Source organism: Fulmarus glacialis, unplaced genomic scaffold, assembly GCF_000690835.1.
Source record: "Fulmarus glacialis isolate BGI_N327 unplaced genomic scaffold, ASM69083v1 scaffold37537, whole genome shotgun sequence".
NCBI classification, from domain to species: domain Eukaryota; kingdom Metazoa; phylum Chordata; class Aves; order Procellariiformes; family Procellariidae; genus Fulmarus; species Fulmarus glacialis.
Window position 1 is genome coordinate 97 of NW_009223209.1, and position 18,732 is coordinate 18,828.

Consider the following 18,732-nt stretch of genomic DNA (forward strand, 5'->3'; position numbering starts at 1 on the left):
GGACACACACAGCCACCAAAGTTACCGCCACCTGACACTGTGTATTCAACTGTCAGGAGCCCAAGGAGCCCAAACCTGCGGCTTTATTTCTGTGTTTCCAATCTGTGTGCATTTCCCAGCAGTATTGCAATTTGACACGTGCGTGTATGTGGGTGTGTGCGCGCTTTCCCCTTCCCTTGAGACAGCCTTCCTTGGGGTTTATTTTTTTCTTTTATTTGTGTCTTAAATTTCAAGCCCTGTTATGCTGGTTTTGTGCTTTTTCTCCTCCTCCTCCTCCCAGAACTCGGGAATCGCTCCTGTGGATTGTGTCAGGGATCCCAGAATAGGGCGAATATGGACCAAAACTAAGGAGTTGGAGCTGTCTGTCCCCAAATTCAAGGTACCACCCCTGACTTTGGGTTTAGCTCTGTATTCTTGTTTATCCCGGGAGTGAAGCTTTAGTTCCAAATAGTTTAATGGACCGTTTAAATGACAGTCATATTCCTATTAACATTATTATTTGGCAAACTGTTTAACAATAATCCTCTTCTACAACGATAACGAGAAATCAATGCACCTGTCTGACGAGATCACTTGAAGGTTTTGGAGCTGTGTCATGGGGGCTTCTCGGGTGGGGGGCAGCGGAGGGGGGCTCTCTGCTAACAGTACTGCTCAAAATACGTATTTGTAGCCCAGAAAGGAGCCGGTTTCAATGAATGGCTGCAGCGGCAGAGGCTCTGCTCGGCGCCGGGGTTCATCCCAGAGCCTTGGAGGCATTTTTTTTTTCCCCAAAGTTTGCAGGATGCTTTAACCCTCTCCCTCCCATGCCATCCTTATGGCCTCCCCCACGCTCGTTAACGATGACGATTATTTTTATCGCCCCCCACCTTGTGCCCGTTTCCAGATTGACGAATTTTACGTGGGGCCAGTGCCTCCCAAGCAGGTCACCTTTGCCAAGCTGAACGACAACATCCGCGAAAACTTTTTGACCGACATGTGCAAGAAATACGGCGAAGTGGAAGAGGTGGAGATTCTCTATAACCCCAAGAACAAGAAGCACCTGGGAATCGCCAAAGTGATTTTTGCCACCGTCAAGGGTGCCCGGGAGGCCGTCCAGCACCTTCACAACACGTCTGTCATGGGCAACATCATCCACGTGGAGCTGGATACGAAAGGTGAGGGGGCACATTTCGGCCTCACGTGTTTGTGGTTTGCAGTGCCTCTGCCCGTCCCTCTCCTAAAACGAGAGGCTGTTGCAGACTGCAAGGGCCCGGCGATTAAAAATACGAAGGGAGTGCTCCTGTCCCCCTGCGAGCGGGTCTGGTTTCTGGGGCCTTTGCAAGTCACGTGGAGCCAAATGTGTTGTCTGTTGCTAGGAGACAGCCCTGTAATTTGCAAAATGCTGCCATCCTGCCCGCACCCTGCCCCGTCCCCTGCTCTCTGCCCTCGGAGGCCTCCCATGCCCCCCATCTCTGTGTCCCAGTCTGGCCCTGCTCGGCCACCTCCCGGGGCTGCCGGACCCTGTGGCACCTGGTTTTTGCAAACTTGGGATTTTGGGGCAAACCTTGGGGTTCCTGGGACCCAAATCTCTGGATTCTGGTAGCGGCAGCTGGGCTGGGTGCTGTCCTCTGCGTGCCTGGCATTTCATTGATACTTAGCAGGAAACTCGAAGCTGGCAGCAAAAGAGTGCACACGCAGCACTTGTCAGTGCGTGTGCGAGTGTGTAAGTGTGAGACTGTTTCTTAAAGCGGCAGGAGCTTCCGAGTCCTGGAGGTAACCGACTCTCAGCCCCAGAGCCCAGTCCTGGGGAGCCCAATAAAGTTTCTGGAAGTATGAAAGCATTGCATTTCACAGCTTTGTCTTTTCTCTTTCCTCCAAGCGTGTTAGTGAAGGGCTTTGCTAAAATGTGCCTGAATTTTAGAAAATGTCTAAAGCTGAGGAGGTGTAGATCAGTGGCTGCTTGTACTTCTTCATTCCAAACATGGCATTTCTAGTTTAAAACTGACTTGCTGCACTCTTTCTTGGGAAGAGGACATTGTTAACACCATTTTCTTAAAAATGCTGATATTTTTGTTCTGTGTTAAAAGGTTTCAACAATTAGTGCAGAACCTATACAGCAGTTGGTGTGCCACATGTGGTAAGAGGGTGTACTAGGACGTTTATAGACGTTGCTGATCACCGTTAGAAGAAAAACCGTAGTAGTAGTATAATATTTTCTATTGTGAGCTAAGCTTGACCTTACATATGTATACTTTGAAATTCTAGTATTATTAATTTTTAAAGACATGCTTCTTCCCCTGCTTACTTTGAAATTTGAAAGTAAAAATTACATTTAAGAACAAATTAACCATTTGTAGATTTAATAATGTAAGCTAAAGCAGGCTCGTAAGTGGTGGACGTCTTAATGAGAGGCATTTTAAACAAGTTGATTGTCTGCATTCCTCCTTGTTCTCCTCCGTTTATAAACTACTCTGCAAGTCTTGAACAGGCAGCTGTTCAAGAAAGTTAGCTGCGCATCAGGGAAATGAGGGGGTTTTATGCTTCTGTTTCTTGGGAGAAAAGATCGAAGTCTTGGTTTCAAATTGCATTTTTGTTTTGTTTGCCAGCTGTATGCTTCTAATGTATTTTTTTTTCCACAGTTGCATCTCTCATTCTAAAAGAGTAAGACTGTCAGTGTGCTGTAATCTGTCAGAATCAAGTAAAAATGTTATTCCTAAAATAGCATTAGCAGGTTAGGCATTCTTAAAATATATATGTATAGTTTTCAACATTTCTTTCTAGTATAGAGCTTTTCAAGAGAATGAAAGGTTGGTTAACTTGATTTTCATGATCTAGCAGAATAAATATTAGGAGCAAAAATGTCATTTTATTTGTCTGGCCAGAGAACAGGCCTGGGAATCTGGAACTAAAAAATCCAATCTCCTCATCTAAGACAGGCTAGTTTAAAGCAACTTCGCTGCCTCAGTTTATCCATCTACAGAATGGACACGCTTAATAATTACCTATCCTTAGAGAAATAGATAGGAATCGTTTCACATTCATAAACCTCTTTGAAAATGAAATTGTAACTTCTACTGCATTATATTGGGGATCTAGGAAGAATTATGAAACTTTCTAACAATTACTTTGTATTTATTTAAAAACAAGTTTTAAAGTAAGCCTAACGCTTCCATATCCATGGCGTTGTAGTTTTATGGGGGGGGTGGCATGTGTTAATATTTCAAGTATAATATTTCAAGCATCTCTTCAAGCTCTTGTCTTGAAGAGATCATTTTGTCATGACTTTAGTTGAACTAAAACAATTTACATAGTTGAGGATGTGGCTCAAGACTTTGTGAAATGAGATTTGATAACCAAATAACCTCATCTGCAGCATTTGTTCAAGATAAATGAGTCTTTCCCAGTATGCATAATCGTGCTAAGGGATGCTTTGCTTTCAAATTGCATGGAGTGATTCACAGGGAGTTTGGGCCTTGATCGTGCAGGACTTCCTCGTGAAAGCAGTCCTGTTTCGGGGGAGAGCTTGCTTGAATTAATTTTCTGGGCTCAGGTGCTGGGTCTGTCCATTTTTCTATGTATTCTTTATCTTTCAGAGCAAAATTCAGACAGTTTCGGGGTCTGATTCTGTTGCCTTTGAAGCTGATGACAGATTTCTTACAGACTGCAAAATAAGTAGGATTGGGTTTTTGTAGTAATGAAAAGTCCAATATTAAGAAACTCTGTAGAATTTAGGAATGAAAAGGCTAAGGCTCAGTAACAATATATGGGATAGTTTGCTTCTCTGGCTTTTATTCTTCGAAGGATGCTACTGACACCTTAAACTAGGGGGTCAAAAAAAAAAGAAAGGATTAGTCGGTGTCTTTTTGGAAAAGCAGCGTTAAAAAAAAAAAAACGTTTTTGTCCTCGGCATCCCCATGCATCGTGTTTGCATTAATAACAGCCAGTTTCTACTAGCAAGGTGCGTTGGGAGAGCTTTCTGAAGTGGCTCTGGGTGTTGGCAGAGGCTTGTCCCTTGGGTGAGAGTTTCACTTCTCAAATCTGCAAGCTATTTGCTTGGCACTTTGGAGAGGAGGGAAAGTGCTGCTCTCCAGAAAGCACGGTAAAGAGCAGAGCTGCCAAGCAGGCTGAGAAGGGATTTAGAAACCTCCTTCTCTTGGCTGGAGAAGGGAGCGTCTGACTTCACTTGACCAGCAGATTACTTAAAAATGATCCCTACGAGCCTCAGAGGTGATACCTGCTCCTCCGTCGCGTGGATGCAGCAGGCTGGGAGTGGTAGCAGGGTCGTGTGGTTGTCAAGAATATGTATTTTTACATAGACTGTGTTATTTCTGTTTAATCAACTCTTCCATTGTGGTCTGTGCAGGTGAAACCCGCATGCGATTCTATGAACTGCTCGTTAATGGTCTTTACACTCCTCAGACCCTTCCCGTAGGCACCGAACAGGATGTATCGCCAACTGTGAATGAAACTCTCCAGGTATGTTTGCTTGGCTTTTTTTTAAGAGTAACTTTCTAGAAAATTCCAAACAAATGCATCATTAACTTTATTTTTTTACACTTTTAATTTAGCTTCTTTTTTTTGTCTTGCCGTAGTTTCAGTGGATGTTACTAATTCATGTTTAAATATAACTTGCTCATAATTGCCATAGCAAATGTAACTTTCTGTGAATGCAGTGCATGTGGCTAATCTGTATGCCGGTGTCTGCATAGCACGGTAAGTGCTTTTTGTCTTTTGGAATGAAAAATACCTACAGAACCGGCAGTATGTGCCCTATTAACATTAGAAATTCCTGCAGTTAAGAGGACTGGATCAGATCTGTCCCCGAGATGAGATTATTCCCTTGAAGTCAGGGGGAATGATTTACAATGGTACATTTGGCCTGGTGTCTGCAGTATGTAATCCTTAGTGCGTACGTTCTTCAGACTTGCTTAAAGGCTGAAAGAGGGAAGATGTCAAATCTTGAATAGTGGCATCAATTTTCCAGAATCTTAATTAGTCACTGAAATCAGTTGATAATAAAAGCAGTGGACAGAATTCCTGAGAGCTTCCAGGGGTCCCTGGATATTTAGGGTACGATTCTCTAAATGGTTTTGTACAGTTACCTGCTTCCCTGCGAACCCCACTGGGATGAGGGGAAGTGAAGCCTATTTGTGTGAAGTCGTCAGGCCCCTTGGCTTGTCTAAATGTACTTCGGCTCCTGATTGTGGCTTAGGAACCCACTTTAAGGCATCAAATTTGAAAGAGATTTGGCAGAGATTTTTTTTTTTCTTCTCTCTACTTCTCTGCGCACTTATGACTTCTTAAAATGCCATAATTTCATTAATTCTGTGATCAGGTGTTTTCAGGGCGGGTAAGAGCTGTATATTGAATGTGAAAATCCCGTTGATCTGAAAAAATAAAATTCTCCTCTTCTCCCACCAACCACCCCAACAGCAACAAAGCAAAACCCCAGTATCCTCTTAACAAAATCGTAAAGAGGCTGATTCTTCCTTACCTCCCAGCAAAGTGTTTTTAAAGGCAGGAGGGAGGCAAGTAATGATTTTGCTGGGAATCCGCTCTGAGCAGGGCCTGGCTTTTCATTTCTGCTTGTTACAGCACATCTTAAATAAAAATGGACAGATTTGTTCTTACTCCTTTTTCAGGGTTAACAGCAAAACACTTAATTGATGGTATCCCCCAAAGCAGTCTCTGCTGTAATTATCTTTAAGATTGTTTCTCTAGATACTGTGTTCATGTATTATATTATTATCCTGAATTGATTTTTTTCCCAATTACCACCAAAATTATTGCTTTGTGGGTAACTTTAACTGTTTGCATCATGTTCATGTCACTAGAATCTGCCAACAAGCTTGTTTGCTGTTGTGGTTTAGTGAAATACTGACATTTGCTTTCCCCCTCATGCAGAACAGCAAAGACCTGACAGTTCTGCAAGCCACAATCCCTGCCTCTAGGCCATATCCAAACCCCACTGAAAAACAGTCCGCATCACATCTACACCAAAGGTGCATTTAGCAGGATTTTAGCAGGAAGCACGTGGCTGGTTCCTGACCCTTTCTGTGGGTTTTAGAACAGTTGAGGAAGAAACTTTCCTGATGTCCATGTGGTCATGGTCTCTAGGGGTCACACCAAGAGCAAGTCCACACTATTGAGTGGGTGAGATGTGTGCGAGTGTAGCAGGCAGGTGAGAGCTCAGCTTGGGTTTGATGGTGCTGACATGTTATAAACAGGTGGGTTTAAGTGTCTCTTTACCTACCTGTGCTTGGGAGAGTAGCAGGCAGCCTGTAGTCTCACCAGTTAGCTATCCTGGTGTGCTTTTGGGGAGTTGGAGCTCAGTCCTGCCTCTTTCGCTACCAGGAGGATTCTCACTGAGCTCTTGCTTTGCATTATGGAAAATTGATTCTGGCGCTGATGATCAGCGTGGCACTGTTATGACTCAGCAGAGTCTGAGTTTGAGCAGGGCTGCTCCTAGACACCCCCTGAATGTGCCTGTGAAGTGAGTTGCAGAGCAATTACTTGGCTGCTCTGTAGGCTTGTAGGGTTTCAGTTTCAAATGCCATAATCAGTAGTGCTCTACCTGAGCATTTGTCTTTGGGAAGGGGTTTAAAACGTGTCTTTAGCAGTTGAGAACTTCTTGTGCTTTTTATACCTGTAGGTTTCTCCCTTGTTGTTACAGATGAACGTTTGGTAGAGAGGGTGGTGGGTCAGCTCCCTCAGTTGGACCAACGCAAAGCCCTGCTGCATAGGTTTGGTTGCAGGCTGGCAGTTTGCTGATTTGTATGTTTTGATTTGTTCACAAAAAAAGTTAAGTTGATAATTTCATATCTCAGAATTTTCTTAATTGTCTTTCCTATTTGCAATTTAGACAAGCCGTGCATAGTTGATAGAAATGGGAACTCTTTTAGCTAAAAGTATTGTTCAAGTCTCCTGTTCACCTGATGCTCTTGGGTGTAGCTTATAAGGAATACTGTTGTATCTGCTTTCTTCTTCCTGCTCTTACAGACAAGTTCCTTTTTGCTTGCCTTTTTCTTTTAAATCAAAGGGAACTGTTAATTATGGATAATGGTTTGTTTTCAGGAATGCTGTAACCTATTTTTTTTTTTGCCATGGAAATCAGTGCAAACTTCGGGGTACTCAACTCCTCTGAAAACCAAATGGATTGGACAAATATCTTTTAAAAAGTGTGTGTTTAGGTGCTTTTGTCTCTTCTGTTTTTATAGTTGACGGATTCCCTGAAGCGCCTGAAAGACAGTAGCCTTTCTTCTGCGGGATCATCTGTTACCCCAAACAGTAGCACGCCGTTTTCCCATGACACAGCCTATTCCAGCTGTCGGCAAGACACCCCAAACTCGTACAGCCAATTTACCCCACAGTCCCAAGGAACACCTCACACCCCACGGTTAGGGACGCCGTTTTCCCAGGATTCCACCTATTCTAGTCGTCAGACAACGCCTGTGTACCATTTTGGGCAGGACAGTGGGTACAAACCCAGGAGACACGAAACAAAATTTACAGATGCCTACAACCGTCGACCGGGACATCACTATGTTCATAACTCGGCAGGTGTTTACCGAGGGACGGAGCATCAGTTTAGCACGTACAAATCCCATCAGCAGGAGCCAGTTCAGTTCTCTCACACTCCTCCCCTGAGCCACTCTAGTTCTTCGAGCTACAAATCTGCCTTCTCTCCCTACCAAGCACCAGCTGTATTTCCCCAATCTGAAGAGCAGCAGTTTCCCCAAACTTCCAGGGAAGCAGAGTACCGAAGACCTGCGCCACCTCCCGCTGAGATGGTTGTGGAAAGCGGCGCTGCCACTAACATCGATTTTGTCCCGGTGAAGGAGAAACAGGAGGAGCCTCCGCCCTTGCCCGATTCGAACTCTGTTCCTGAACCGAGCACAGCATCCTTCTCTCAGACTCCAGAGAGAAGCGAGACCCCCGGCACCCCCACCATGGAGTCGGAAATGCAGCATAACAGTTTAGACTCGAGGATTGAGATGCTCTTAAAAGAGCAGAGAACAAAGTTACCCTTTCTTAATGAGCATGACTCGGATAATGAGGTCCGAATGGAAGGTAGCCCTATCTCCTCTTCTTCTTCCCAGCTCTCTCCCATCCCAATGTACGGTTCGAACTCTCAGCCCGGTTACAGAGGTCAGACGCCTTCCTCGCGCCCTTCCAGCACAGGTTTGGAAGACATTAGCCCAACGCCGTTACCTGACTCTGACGACGACGAGCCCATCCCTGGGACAGCTTCTCTGAGTCAAAATTCCCGGGGGACGTCAGAGGCCAGCATGACTCCCATTGATCAGCTGAGCAGGACCTCCAAAATTGAGACCTCGGAGGCTAAAGAAATGGTGCCTGGTGACCAGACTCCAACGTCGGAAAAAATGGACGAGGTAAGTGAGCTGGAACTGAGTTAAGAAGCTCCATGCATCGCTCCAGAGCTGGTCAGGGCAGGGAGTTGCTCTTTTAGTGTCATTAGAGCGTAGGGTTTCTGGTGGCTTTTTCTTTTACTCAAGGCAGCTGGAAATGAGTTAGACGTGACACAAAGTGATGGTCTTAATCAACTTGCCAGTCTCCAGCTTTCCTTGTTTATAATAGCAGCCTGCTGCAATTTATAGCTTCAGGAGAGCTCAAGGAGTGCACAGGCCACGGAAGCTTGGCCAGTGCTCATGCTGTGTGAATGTCCTGAGTGTCGACAGACACTTAAGCCACTAGAGGAGTTGATCGAGCACTTTCTGCCATTGCTTTGGTCCCTGAGTGTGGGGGTGTGTGTATGCACACACTTGCTTAACGGGGCTTTCATGTTACGCCGAAGTATTGAATGTATACTTTGTTTGATAGCTCTCCAGCTATTTATGCCATCTGGTTTGAACGGGAGACAGTTGCTGGGTTTTAATACTCGCTTTGCTCTGTTGAAAGGGGGAGGTAGTTGGCTTGTGGGGGATGTGCTCCACTGAGTCTTCCAATAATAGAGTGGAGCTTGCTGCCTCTGCTGGGGCATTTGTGGCTGAAGGGACAGCGAGAGCTTAACGGTGTGGAATGGTGCCAGCAGACAGAGAAATTACGTTGCGTGGTGTGTCTGTTTGGGAGGTCTGTTGCAACAAATGTGAGTATCGCTGCAGTGGACGTGTCGGTCCTATTCTGCTGTGTCAAGGAATGGTCAAAATACAGATCTTTGCAAATGCCAGACCCTTCCTCCTCAGTGTTTATAATAGTCATGCAAGCAAATGAAACTGCTGTCCCTGGTGTGCAAGAACTCTGCAGTAAGGGGACCGCAACCATCCTAGAGGTCTGGTCTTGTGTAAATGTCCTGAGCGTGGTAGATCGATTTAATTTACTCATGAAAGTTGGCTGGGGTTAAGCTGGCAGAATGGATTTCCCTCCAGTGGTCTGCAGTTGTGAGGTTTTCACCGGAGAAGCAGCTGCATTTCAGGAGAGGAGGAGCTGCTCCTGTAGCCATAGGCTTTGCGGAGTGCTTAACTGGAGGAAAAGCGCTGCAGCAGTAACATAGTGCAGGTCTTAGTGCTAAACAGAAAAAAAATTGTAACTGTACTGGATATTTTGTTTTTTCTACATGCCTTTCCAAACCTGCTTGTCCTTGCAGCTGCCAGTTTAGTCTTTGAAACAGTTCAGCTGCTTGAGGTCTCATTCATCATCTAGGCTGGCCCAGGCTCCCCTCTTGGGAGGCAAGTCCCTGGCCGGTGGGACCTGATGATGTATTAATTAGGAATGGAGTTTTGATTCCTTGAGCTCGGTCTGGCAGGCTTAAGGGGGGATACTCTTAGTTTGTCTGAAAAAATGAGGAAGGCATCCCTCATCTCCTTGCCATTCTGGGCTTGTATCTGCTGTCCTTACTCTCGTGCAAGTGGGTTGCAGCCAATTCTGAGCATGTTTAGGAAGATGGATGAATGCCAAGCACGGTATGTGGGGTCAGGCACTTTCTGTAGCTGAGATCAGCATTGGGGGACTGACTGGGATGTTATATTAGTAGGTTGTGATATGGGGCAGCAGCGTGCTGACGTTGACGCCCATGTTAAGTCTTTGTCTCCCCTTAATGAGATGCTGGTGTCAGAAGTTCACATCGATGGTTCTGTGATACAAGATGATATAAATGCCTCGATCCTCTCTAGAAGTCAGAAAGGTGGTAGCAGGGTCTCCATGCAGGTCATTGTTGCCTTAATTGTCTCCTCCCCCCAAAAAAGTTTGATGTTTGTTGTTTTTTCAACCCTCCTCTTAGTTACAAATCACACTAAGCTATTCTGGCATGTTTGAAAAGTTGCCTGCGCCTTTCATTGCTCCTTCTGATGCACAAAAAACGATCTCCATGTGTTTTTGCTTCCTTTCCCCACCCTTCTCCCCCCCCAGTTTTTTGCTTTAGAAGAAGGCTCTCCTGGCTTCCCTCTCTTTTGCTGAAGGAGCAGAGCTGAACAGTGACTTAACATAGGCTGAAATTTGAGCTGCAGCTTTCCAACTGAGTTAGAGAGGGGCATTGAGTCTGTCTAAGGGCTGGAAAGCTGAACCTCCGGCTTCAGCCTATTGTGATACCGCTATTCAACTTTCAGTCCTTCAGAGAATCCTCCAGCAAAACAGAGGGAAGGCAGACCCGAATATTTCTAGTGACTGTGTGGCATGGGGAGCAGAGCAGAAACGATATATTAGCATAGGGAGGGCTCATTAAGTATCATAAGGAAGCAATAAAGGGCAGAGAGTTTGAACTTATTTACTTCATATTTGGCTCTTCAAGGGTCGGAGCAGCCCCAGGCCAGCTCTCTTTGGGCGGGTGCTCTAGCTGGGAAAATCTCAGGATTCATAAGGATGCCAGCAAAGTTGCAGGGAAGTTTTTCCTGAGACAGTAGGTGCTTTTCAAGGACCTACTCCTGTTTCCCATCAAAACAGGCATGATTTTTGTCAACGATTGCTAATACGGTAATATTTGTTCTATAGGTGAAGCGCTGTCAAATCGTCAGGCAAGTTAACCACCCCAGACTTGCCATAAATAAAGGAGGTACAGCCAAGCCCCAGCAATTGCTCTGATTTATCATGCAAGACCCCGGAGTTTGATTTCAAGATCCGGTATGATACTCCTAAGCCAGAGTTTGGCAGGGAGTTTGGGTGTGGGAGAGGAAGGGCTGTGCATCTGTCTGCAACACCTAACTCCGACTAATCTCAGAGCAGTGATTATGGTCTGCAGAGAAAGTCCTGCTAAGCTTAGCCAAGGGATGAGTGCTGAGAGGTGGAACAGAGTGGGATGTGGGCAGTACGAGGTAAGAGGAGAAAAGGGATCCTTTACAGACAGCACAACCTGCCAGCCAGGAAGACAAGGCAGAGAGGGCTTTTTCAAGAAACCAGAAGATGGCAAGGAAAGAAAACAGCCGAGCTGCATTGTTATTTTAGGAAAATTTTTGAGGGTAGCAATGTACAAACTTTCCTTCCTATGTTCCTGAGAGATAACAAGGAAAGAATTGTAATAATTTCTTTTTCACAGGATCTTTGCTGTTTCAGAAGTGCAAAGGTTAAGTAAGTACAGTTTGACATTTTGACATCCCATTTGAGCCAGGTCTTGTTTTTGCTTGGCTTGTTACAGGAAGAGGCCCTGCCTGTGTGTGCTGAGGAGGGCGACAGGATTATAGCAAGTCACTTTGTTGTATATTGATGATGCCTTTCATGTTTCAGCTTATGAGAACATTAGTTTGTGTGCATAGCCAGCGTGTAATAGGAAGACCGTGTGATTGACAATGGTATTTTGCCAAATTTCTAAGTACAAAAGTACTTTTTAATTGAGGGATCAACAGACTCCTGTCTTCCTGGTAGTTTGGCTAAGCACCTAGTTACTGTGGTGGGAGGGGCACCTTAAAAATGCCAAGGATAATCATAAAAATAAAGATCCTGAAACATGAATGAGGTGAAAAAATTGCTGTGAATTTTAGCAAATGGTTTGGGGAGCAAACTGTGCACAGCAGCCCTAGAGACCCCGAAAGCCACTGCTGTCACCAGCACTCCTCAGTGTCTCGGTCGGCTGTTGTGAATGTTTTTAATGCCGTGCTGGATGCTGAGGTGCCTCTTACAGGACAACATTGACATCTCTGTGGCAAGCTGTGCATATGCAGCAGATCCTCTTGCAGTTACCCGGGGAGAATTTCTGAGCAGTGCTTACACATAGATGAGGTGGGTCAGGCTCAGCCCTACAGTGAGCTCTGCTGAAGTCCCTGAGGTTACATCTGGGCTGAATTTGCACTTCTCATTGAAGTATCTTCGGATTCTTGTGTGGTCACAGCCAGAACTGGAAGAAATTTATGTTGAAGTGTCACATTGTCCCTCCGGAGCCTTAGCAGGATGTGATGACATTCTCCACAAGACACTGCATCGTGTCTTGTGCCGCTCTACACTGCTGCATCCCCATCCAGACTGGGCTGTGTTTCAGTAGCTGGTAAATGATTCCCCTTTCCTACAGAGCCAAGTTCAACCTTTAGTTGTCACGAGCGCCTATGAGAGAAAGCAGTGCCCCGATGCTGTCCAGGCAGCGAGAGGAGCTGCAGGGGGTTTCCCTGCTGGCAGTACCTGCAGCGGTTGCCCCCAGAGCGGTCGATGCCCCTTGGAGTTGTGCTGTGCAGGAGCAAGTCGGTCTCTGCCTGCAGAAGGATGCTCTCTCCTCCTGTACCCTGCTTCCATCCACGGGTTGTGCGGGGTCGGAGGCAGTGCTCTGTTCCTGGGACGTTGACAGCAGGTTAAATGGAGCCTCCTAAAGATGAACCCAAATGCACTCTACTAAGGGATGTTTCTTGCCTGGAGAGTGCAGAATTGATTTAGTCAAGGTAAATGCACATTAAGGTTGAGAAGGTAGAGTCTTAAGAGCCAGGAAATTTGATACCTTGGTTTCCACAGTAACTGTGCAAGAGCCCTTATGCCCATAAGTAGCTGTTATGTATATATAATATATATGGGTACACCTGGGATGCAATTTACAGCTAAAGTGGGATTCATCATTTCTGGAGGGAATGGGGGGAGTAGATGTGGGGAATGGTTGGTTGCTCTGAATGTATTTTTTTAATTGAAGAAGGGAGAAAAACCTGAGAGCTGTGATTTATGCCCAGTCTCATAAACACTTTTTCAAATTTTCCTGCCTCCTGAGCTCTTGTGAATGCGATCATGCCTGACAGAACCGGTTCCTAATGGAAACTCAAAAAATAGGTGTATGTTACGACCATGAATTTCCAGAAATGCAGCCAGCCAATGCCCAGGCAGCAAAGATTTGGATGACTGCTGTGGTTTTACATGTGAATTACACCAGCCATGCTAAACCTGTGAAATTAAAATGAGAGCTGCTTAACTGTGGGTTCAGTTCTGTCCTCCCTGACCCGTGCACAGGAGCAGCGCGAAGCCACAGGGACTTCAGGGGATCTTGCGGAGTTTAAGCTTGTTCAGAAAAGAAAGGCAGCACACAAATACCTCAAAAGGTGATTTAAATATGACACTACGCTGGACCCTTTTGAGAGCTCAGAGATCTGCTCAGCTTCTGCATCCAGAGAAGGGAGCACGCTGGGGCAGGACTGCAGCCCTGCATCCTCCCGGGGATGCTTGGGGCTGAGGGTCAGTTCCCATATAACCTGGCCAAGGTAAGGTCCTGGCTCCTGAAGCAGTGGAAATGCAGGGTATTGTTATCTTACCCTTTTTTCCGGAGCTGATACTGGAAGACCACAGGCAGGGACTGCTTCCTTGTACATCTGATTCATTTACCACATGACAACCTGCTGCTCCTACAAAAATTTATATGTAGTAGAGAAGTCTGTTCATGTTTGCTAAGTTGTATTTCACTTTTGACTTCTTATTTTTGGCTCCAATTTGATTCTTGGAGAGCTCGCAAGGCTGGTGGTTAGCAGAGCAGAGGGCTTGACCAGCCAAATGTGTTCAATATAGGAAGCAGCGAGAGGTAACAAGCCCAGTGTCAGTTTCTACAGTCACTTTTTCAGAGCAGAATTGCATAGGTTTCACCTGGTGTTCCACCCCCTCATACATGTATGCTCATGGGGGGAAAAAAACTAAACAGAGAAATATTTGACTGTTTATGATTTGGGTTTTTTGGATACCTAACAACTTCAGTAGAATGAGAGAACATGTCTCTTGTGGATAACAGAGTTAGAAATGGTGAAATGCTCTGGAGTGTAACTGAAAAATAGAAAGCAGGCTGTGGTTGGGAGGCTGAGTGGTTCTTTCACTCTCTCATACCAGGCCAAGACTTTGAGGCTTTTGCATTTTGCATACCTAATAGAAATGACATTGCCATTCCTTTTTATAAATCACTGTTGCTGATTATACTCTTGCCACTAGCTCAGTTCATTCTCTGTTTTGCCACCAGTGGCTTTCTGTAAATTTTCAGTTCCTGGTGGACTGGGTATGTATAATTGAATTACTTGTTAATAGGTAGAGCACTGCTTATCTATAGATGCTCTGCTGCGCTGTAAACTTAGATCCAAATTACAATGTTTAACCATAGCATATAGCTTATGGCGGAGTAGTATTTGCAAGTCTGAGTTCTGCAGACCATTTATAGTTAGAGAGCCCTTGGCATCTTCCTTTTGCTGTTCACAGAGTTCTTCCTATTCTTTTAAACACTCAGGTTTTTTAGCAGTGACAATATTGAATGTTCAGATGTCATAAACGCAGGTCGTGAAACCTCACATTGAAGTGACGCGTTTTCCTCGCAGTTTCTCCAACCCATTATCATTCTAGTTGCGTTTCGCATCTGACGGTTGTGAAAAGTGACCAAAGGAATGCAGACAAGTTACTGGATGGCAGCGTGTGTTGCAACATGCAGTTGACACTGAGAAAATGTGCCAGTGTGTTAGGTAATCAGTAGAAATATTGAGAAAATAATTGCTGTTAATATATTGTGCTGGCAGCTGCCAGAGCAGCACTAATTTCTGGGTCTGATTTTGAAGAAGACGGAGCAGCCACTGTGTTCTATATGTGTCTGTGTCTGACACAGAGCAGTGAACAGACGAGTGCTTATTCAAATTTCTGCTGCCTGTTGCCTTTCCTGGAGTCCTCTAAATAGATACAGTTCATCAGTAGAACGTTTTTTCTGTATGCATCAATTTTGAGTCCCATGATTTTGCCACCCCCGCCTTGTATTAATTTTAATTTTCAGTTTGGGGTACTTGTTTGTACCTAGTGAAGATGGGGCAAAACTCAAAACGAAAGCCGTGAGTTCGTTAACTCTGCACATCATGTACCTGCCCACGAGAGCTCCTTTGACCCAGACATGTTACTGCTGTCTTAGGCTTTATTATGAAAGTGCAGTGCTTGCTTTTGGAAATGCCTTTTCATCATGAGAAAAAGGTTGCTCAAATTTTTCAGCTCCTAAAACAAACAAACAAAAAAGTTTTAAAAAAAGTCTTTTAAAATGTTTTTTATTTGCTTAGTGCTAAAATAAAGCCAGTGGTTGCTTTCACAAGTTTCCAGCGGTGCAGACAGGCCCAATGAGGTCAAGATGCATATAAAATAGCAAGACAGCAAATTGGGGTTTCTAATTTCTCCCAGGTTGGAATAGGTTCACTCCTCAGGGCGTTGCAAAAGTGTTGCTTCAGGAGCAGTTTGAGTAAAGGAAGTTGTTCGCGGCTTGGGCTTCGGCAATCGCTCTTTGCATAGAGGGCACTGTGAGCGCTGCGCAGGCACGGCATGGGGAGGAAACGAAACTGCTGCTTGAACTCGAAGCTGGCAGCAGTTCTTATGGTTTGGAGGTTTGGTTGCAAAAGGGTCAGACAGCTGTAGCAGAACTTCCAGTTTTCACTTGTTGGGACTCGGGTGTTTTGACTCAGGCACTTTTTAGTGCCATTTGGATTTGCTGGTTGCTCTGAACGTGTGTGTTTTGTGGAGTATGTATTTATGTGGAGTTGATAACTGTGTACAAGTGCAATTTATCGCATACCTTTGACTAGCTCACCTGCATTTTGCCCAATAGTTCTCTTTCCATATCAGGCAGTAAGTCAGTTAGGAAAAAGGCTCTGGAAATGGTGGGGAGGGGAGGACGAGGAGTAGCAAAGACGGTCTCGCCAGGGTCCAGCCCTTCTCCTCTCTCCTCCTTGCCTGTACCTTCAAGCATTCAAGGTGGGATGTCCTCAGGCTCCCCACTGCCCAAATTCCCTGTATCAATGAACGCAGTGGCATGGAGCCTTAGGAAGGAGAGGGCTGTGGATAGTGCAGGTTGGGTGATGTGAAGGAAGGACTGGGTTTTGTTTTTCCTGGGGTTGAAACAGCACTTTGCTGGCCGGGTCAAGGAATCAGATGTCTGCTGCTTTCGTGGATGGTGTGGAGCAAGAGTCACTTTCTTATATCCATTTTTTTCCAAAAAGAGCTGTGTTTCACAGTGAGCAGTATAGTTTTGTGCTGATGTCCAAGTGGTGTGTCCTCCTCCTGCTGTGCAGAATTAACATGTGTTGCACACATTGGGCAGACGTTCCCTCTGGAGCCTGGGGAGGGATTGCTGAAGTAGGTGGCTTCTTTCCAGGTTTCCCTTCTCCCAAAGGAGCTTGTTATTTCTGGTGCCTTCTGTGTCCCACGCAGAAAAAAAATATATATATTTCAGGTGATAGCAGTGTTATTTGGTGGAAGTAGGAGCTGGTTTAATGTTGGCGCATAGCTCTGGGGACAGTTTCCCAATCCAGTCCTTGTTGCTAAGTGGTTGCCAAACGTGGCATTTTGGTCAGCAGATGTGGCTGAGAGTTTCCAGTGCAGATGATTGAAATATTGTCTTTGAAGGATGCAGAAAAATGTGAGCAACTGTTATCATGGTGCTACAAGCATTTTGCTATTGTCCAGGAAAAAAATTACTTGGAAAATATGAAAATCCTTAGTACTGCATAAAATTATTCAAATTACAGTAGAACATAAAGGGCAATCTATCGGTTGAATATATGCCATGGAGATATGTGTGAAAGGATGCATTTTGACAAGGGAACCTCTATGAATTTATTTGCTTGTTAATACAATGTCAGGTGGGATGTATCTCCCAAATTACATCAGAAAAGTGGTAACAGCAGATGGTTTTGTAAACCTGAGGTGTATTCCTGGTCAGTGAGAAGCAGGCAGGGAGGTGGTGTGCACTTGGTGGCGAAGGGCAGCCTGGCCCCAGCAGAGCCCTGATGTTGGGGTTGCTTTTAAATTCCCCGGGAGCTGGTATTGTGCAGGGAGCACCCAGCCTGGTTGCAGGACACCAGAAGTAAGCTGTGATCCCTGCTGGGTTGGATGTTCAGGCTTCAGCTTGAGGAAATCTTGTTGCATGACTTTGTCTTGGCTCATTGCTGGGATGCACGTGCTACAAAAGGGCTGTCGCACAAGGCTGCCGTCAGGGAAGTGCCTTTTAGCATGGCTGCTGTGGGTGCATGGTCCTTTGAGGGGACCCTGGGGAGCTTTTGCAGCCCAGCTCAGCTGGCTGTGTATTGCTATGTCATGGAGAGGGAGGAAGCAGACAAGGAAGATGTGAGGAACTGCGCAGGTGGGTTTGCACTGTTTTTTGTCTCAAGACTTCTGAACGGGGATGGAGATTGTGTTAGGACTAGATTTTATTGTAGGTGAATTCGGGGCTAAATGTACAAACAGAGCTGTAAGAAGGATGAATGTTGGACCCTTGTTATTACCCAGTTTTTGCAGTATTTTTACTATTTTAACTGAGCTCTGGTATCAAGAGTATTGCACAGTGTAACTCTGTTCTAGTGAGGCACAACCTTAGTATCACATCCAGTAAGTGAGATGTATTGATTATGGTATGTGGTATAAGAAATACTGTGCAGCTCTGGTGCTTCAAAAGGTGCTGAGGCTAAACTGTCCTAAGTAAAAAAACTATTCAGTGCAAACCACTGAGCCAGCTGTTCCTGCACAACTGCTAAAAAAAAAAAAGATGCCTGTGCCTTCAAGCCCGTCACCTGAATTGGTGAGCAATGCATGGAGTGTATGAGCAGAGCTGTGTTCAGCTGTTTTTGTGCCTTTTTCACAACTGTTTCACATAGCTCTTTAAATGAGTAACTTGCCTTTTCAAGAGTTCATATGTAACTTGAAACTAATGAACCAATCTAATGGTAAAGCTGCTTTGAAAAACAAAAAACAAGAGCTGTGTGATTGAGAGTGGTTTAGATATGTCTGCTCAAGTATGGGCTGTAGAGATGCTGTACTGCTGTGTGCTTTTGCAGGGCTTTGCACTCATCTTGATCATTTTAGCAAAGCTCTTTAAAGCAAGTATTAAGGAAGTGAGTAAAATAAGTGTCACCAACATGGGAAGGCCTGAAAGAGCCTAAGGGCTGGGGTGGTCGGTCTGAGGAGCAGAGCACAGGTCGGCTGGCACTGGCTGCTGCTGAACGGCTCTGCCCGTGTGCACGCAGCCCTTCCTCTTGAGCGGTCATCTGTGGTAAAGCTTGATTATGGCTTTGCTGCAAGAGAGAACAGAAGGAGACTTTGGACTAACTCAGGAGCAAGAAAGGAAGAGGCACATCTTTACCTTTCTTTGGTTGTGTTGCTGGGGGTTATTTCCTTTAGGTTACGGAAAGATCTTCGGTGGGAAGTCAGAGCAGTTCGTGCCATGCAAAAACCCTATCAGTAGCAGGGCTGTATGTGGTGGTGCTCCCCTGGGGTCCATCTGCTACTCATGACCAGCAGATTAGGACGAGATCTTGTTCAGTAGTTGCTGGTGGACCTGTCTTCCACGAATATCTAATCCATTTTTAAGCCCATCTGCACTTCTGAGTCTTTGCAGTATCCTGTGGC

At 45.3% G+C, this 18,732-nt stretch overlaps 1 protein-coding gene across 1 annotated transcript in view; it reads left to right on the forward strand.

Annotated features, from left to right (window-relative positions):
- Positions 1 to 280: 280 nt before the first annotated feature.
- The window catches only part of SETD1B (SET domain containing 1B), a gene marked incomplete at its 5' end in the record, with an annotated part of 48,911 nt that continues 30,459 nt past the window's right edge, over positions 281 to 18,732 (forward strand). Inside the window, 4 exons of the mRNA XM_009581729.1 lie at positions 281 to 379; positions 884 to 1,154; positions 4,343 to 4,455; positions 7,197 to 8,372. Of these exons, the coding sequence (XP_009580024.1) occupies positions 281 to 379; positions 884 to 1,154; positions 4,343 to 4,455; positions 7,197 to 8,372 (1,659 nt within the window). The remainder of the gene's footprint in view (positions 380 to 883; positions 1,155 to 4,342; positions 4,456 to 7,196; positions 8,373 to 18,732) is intronic.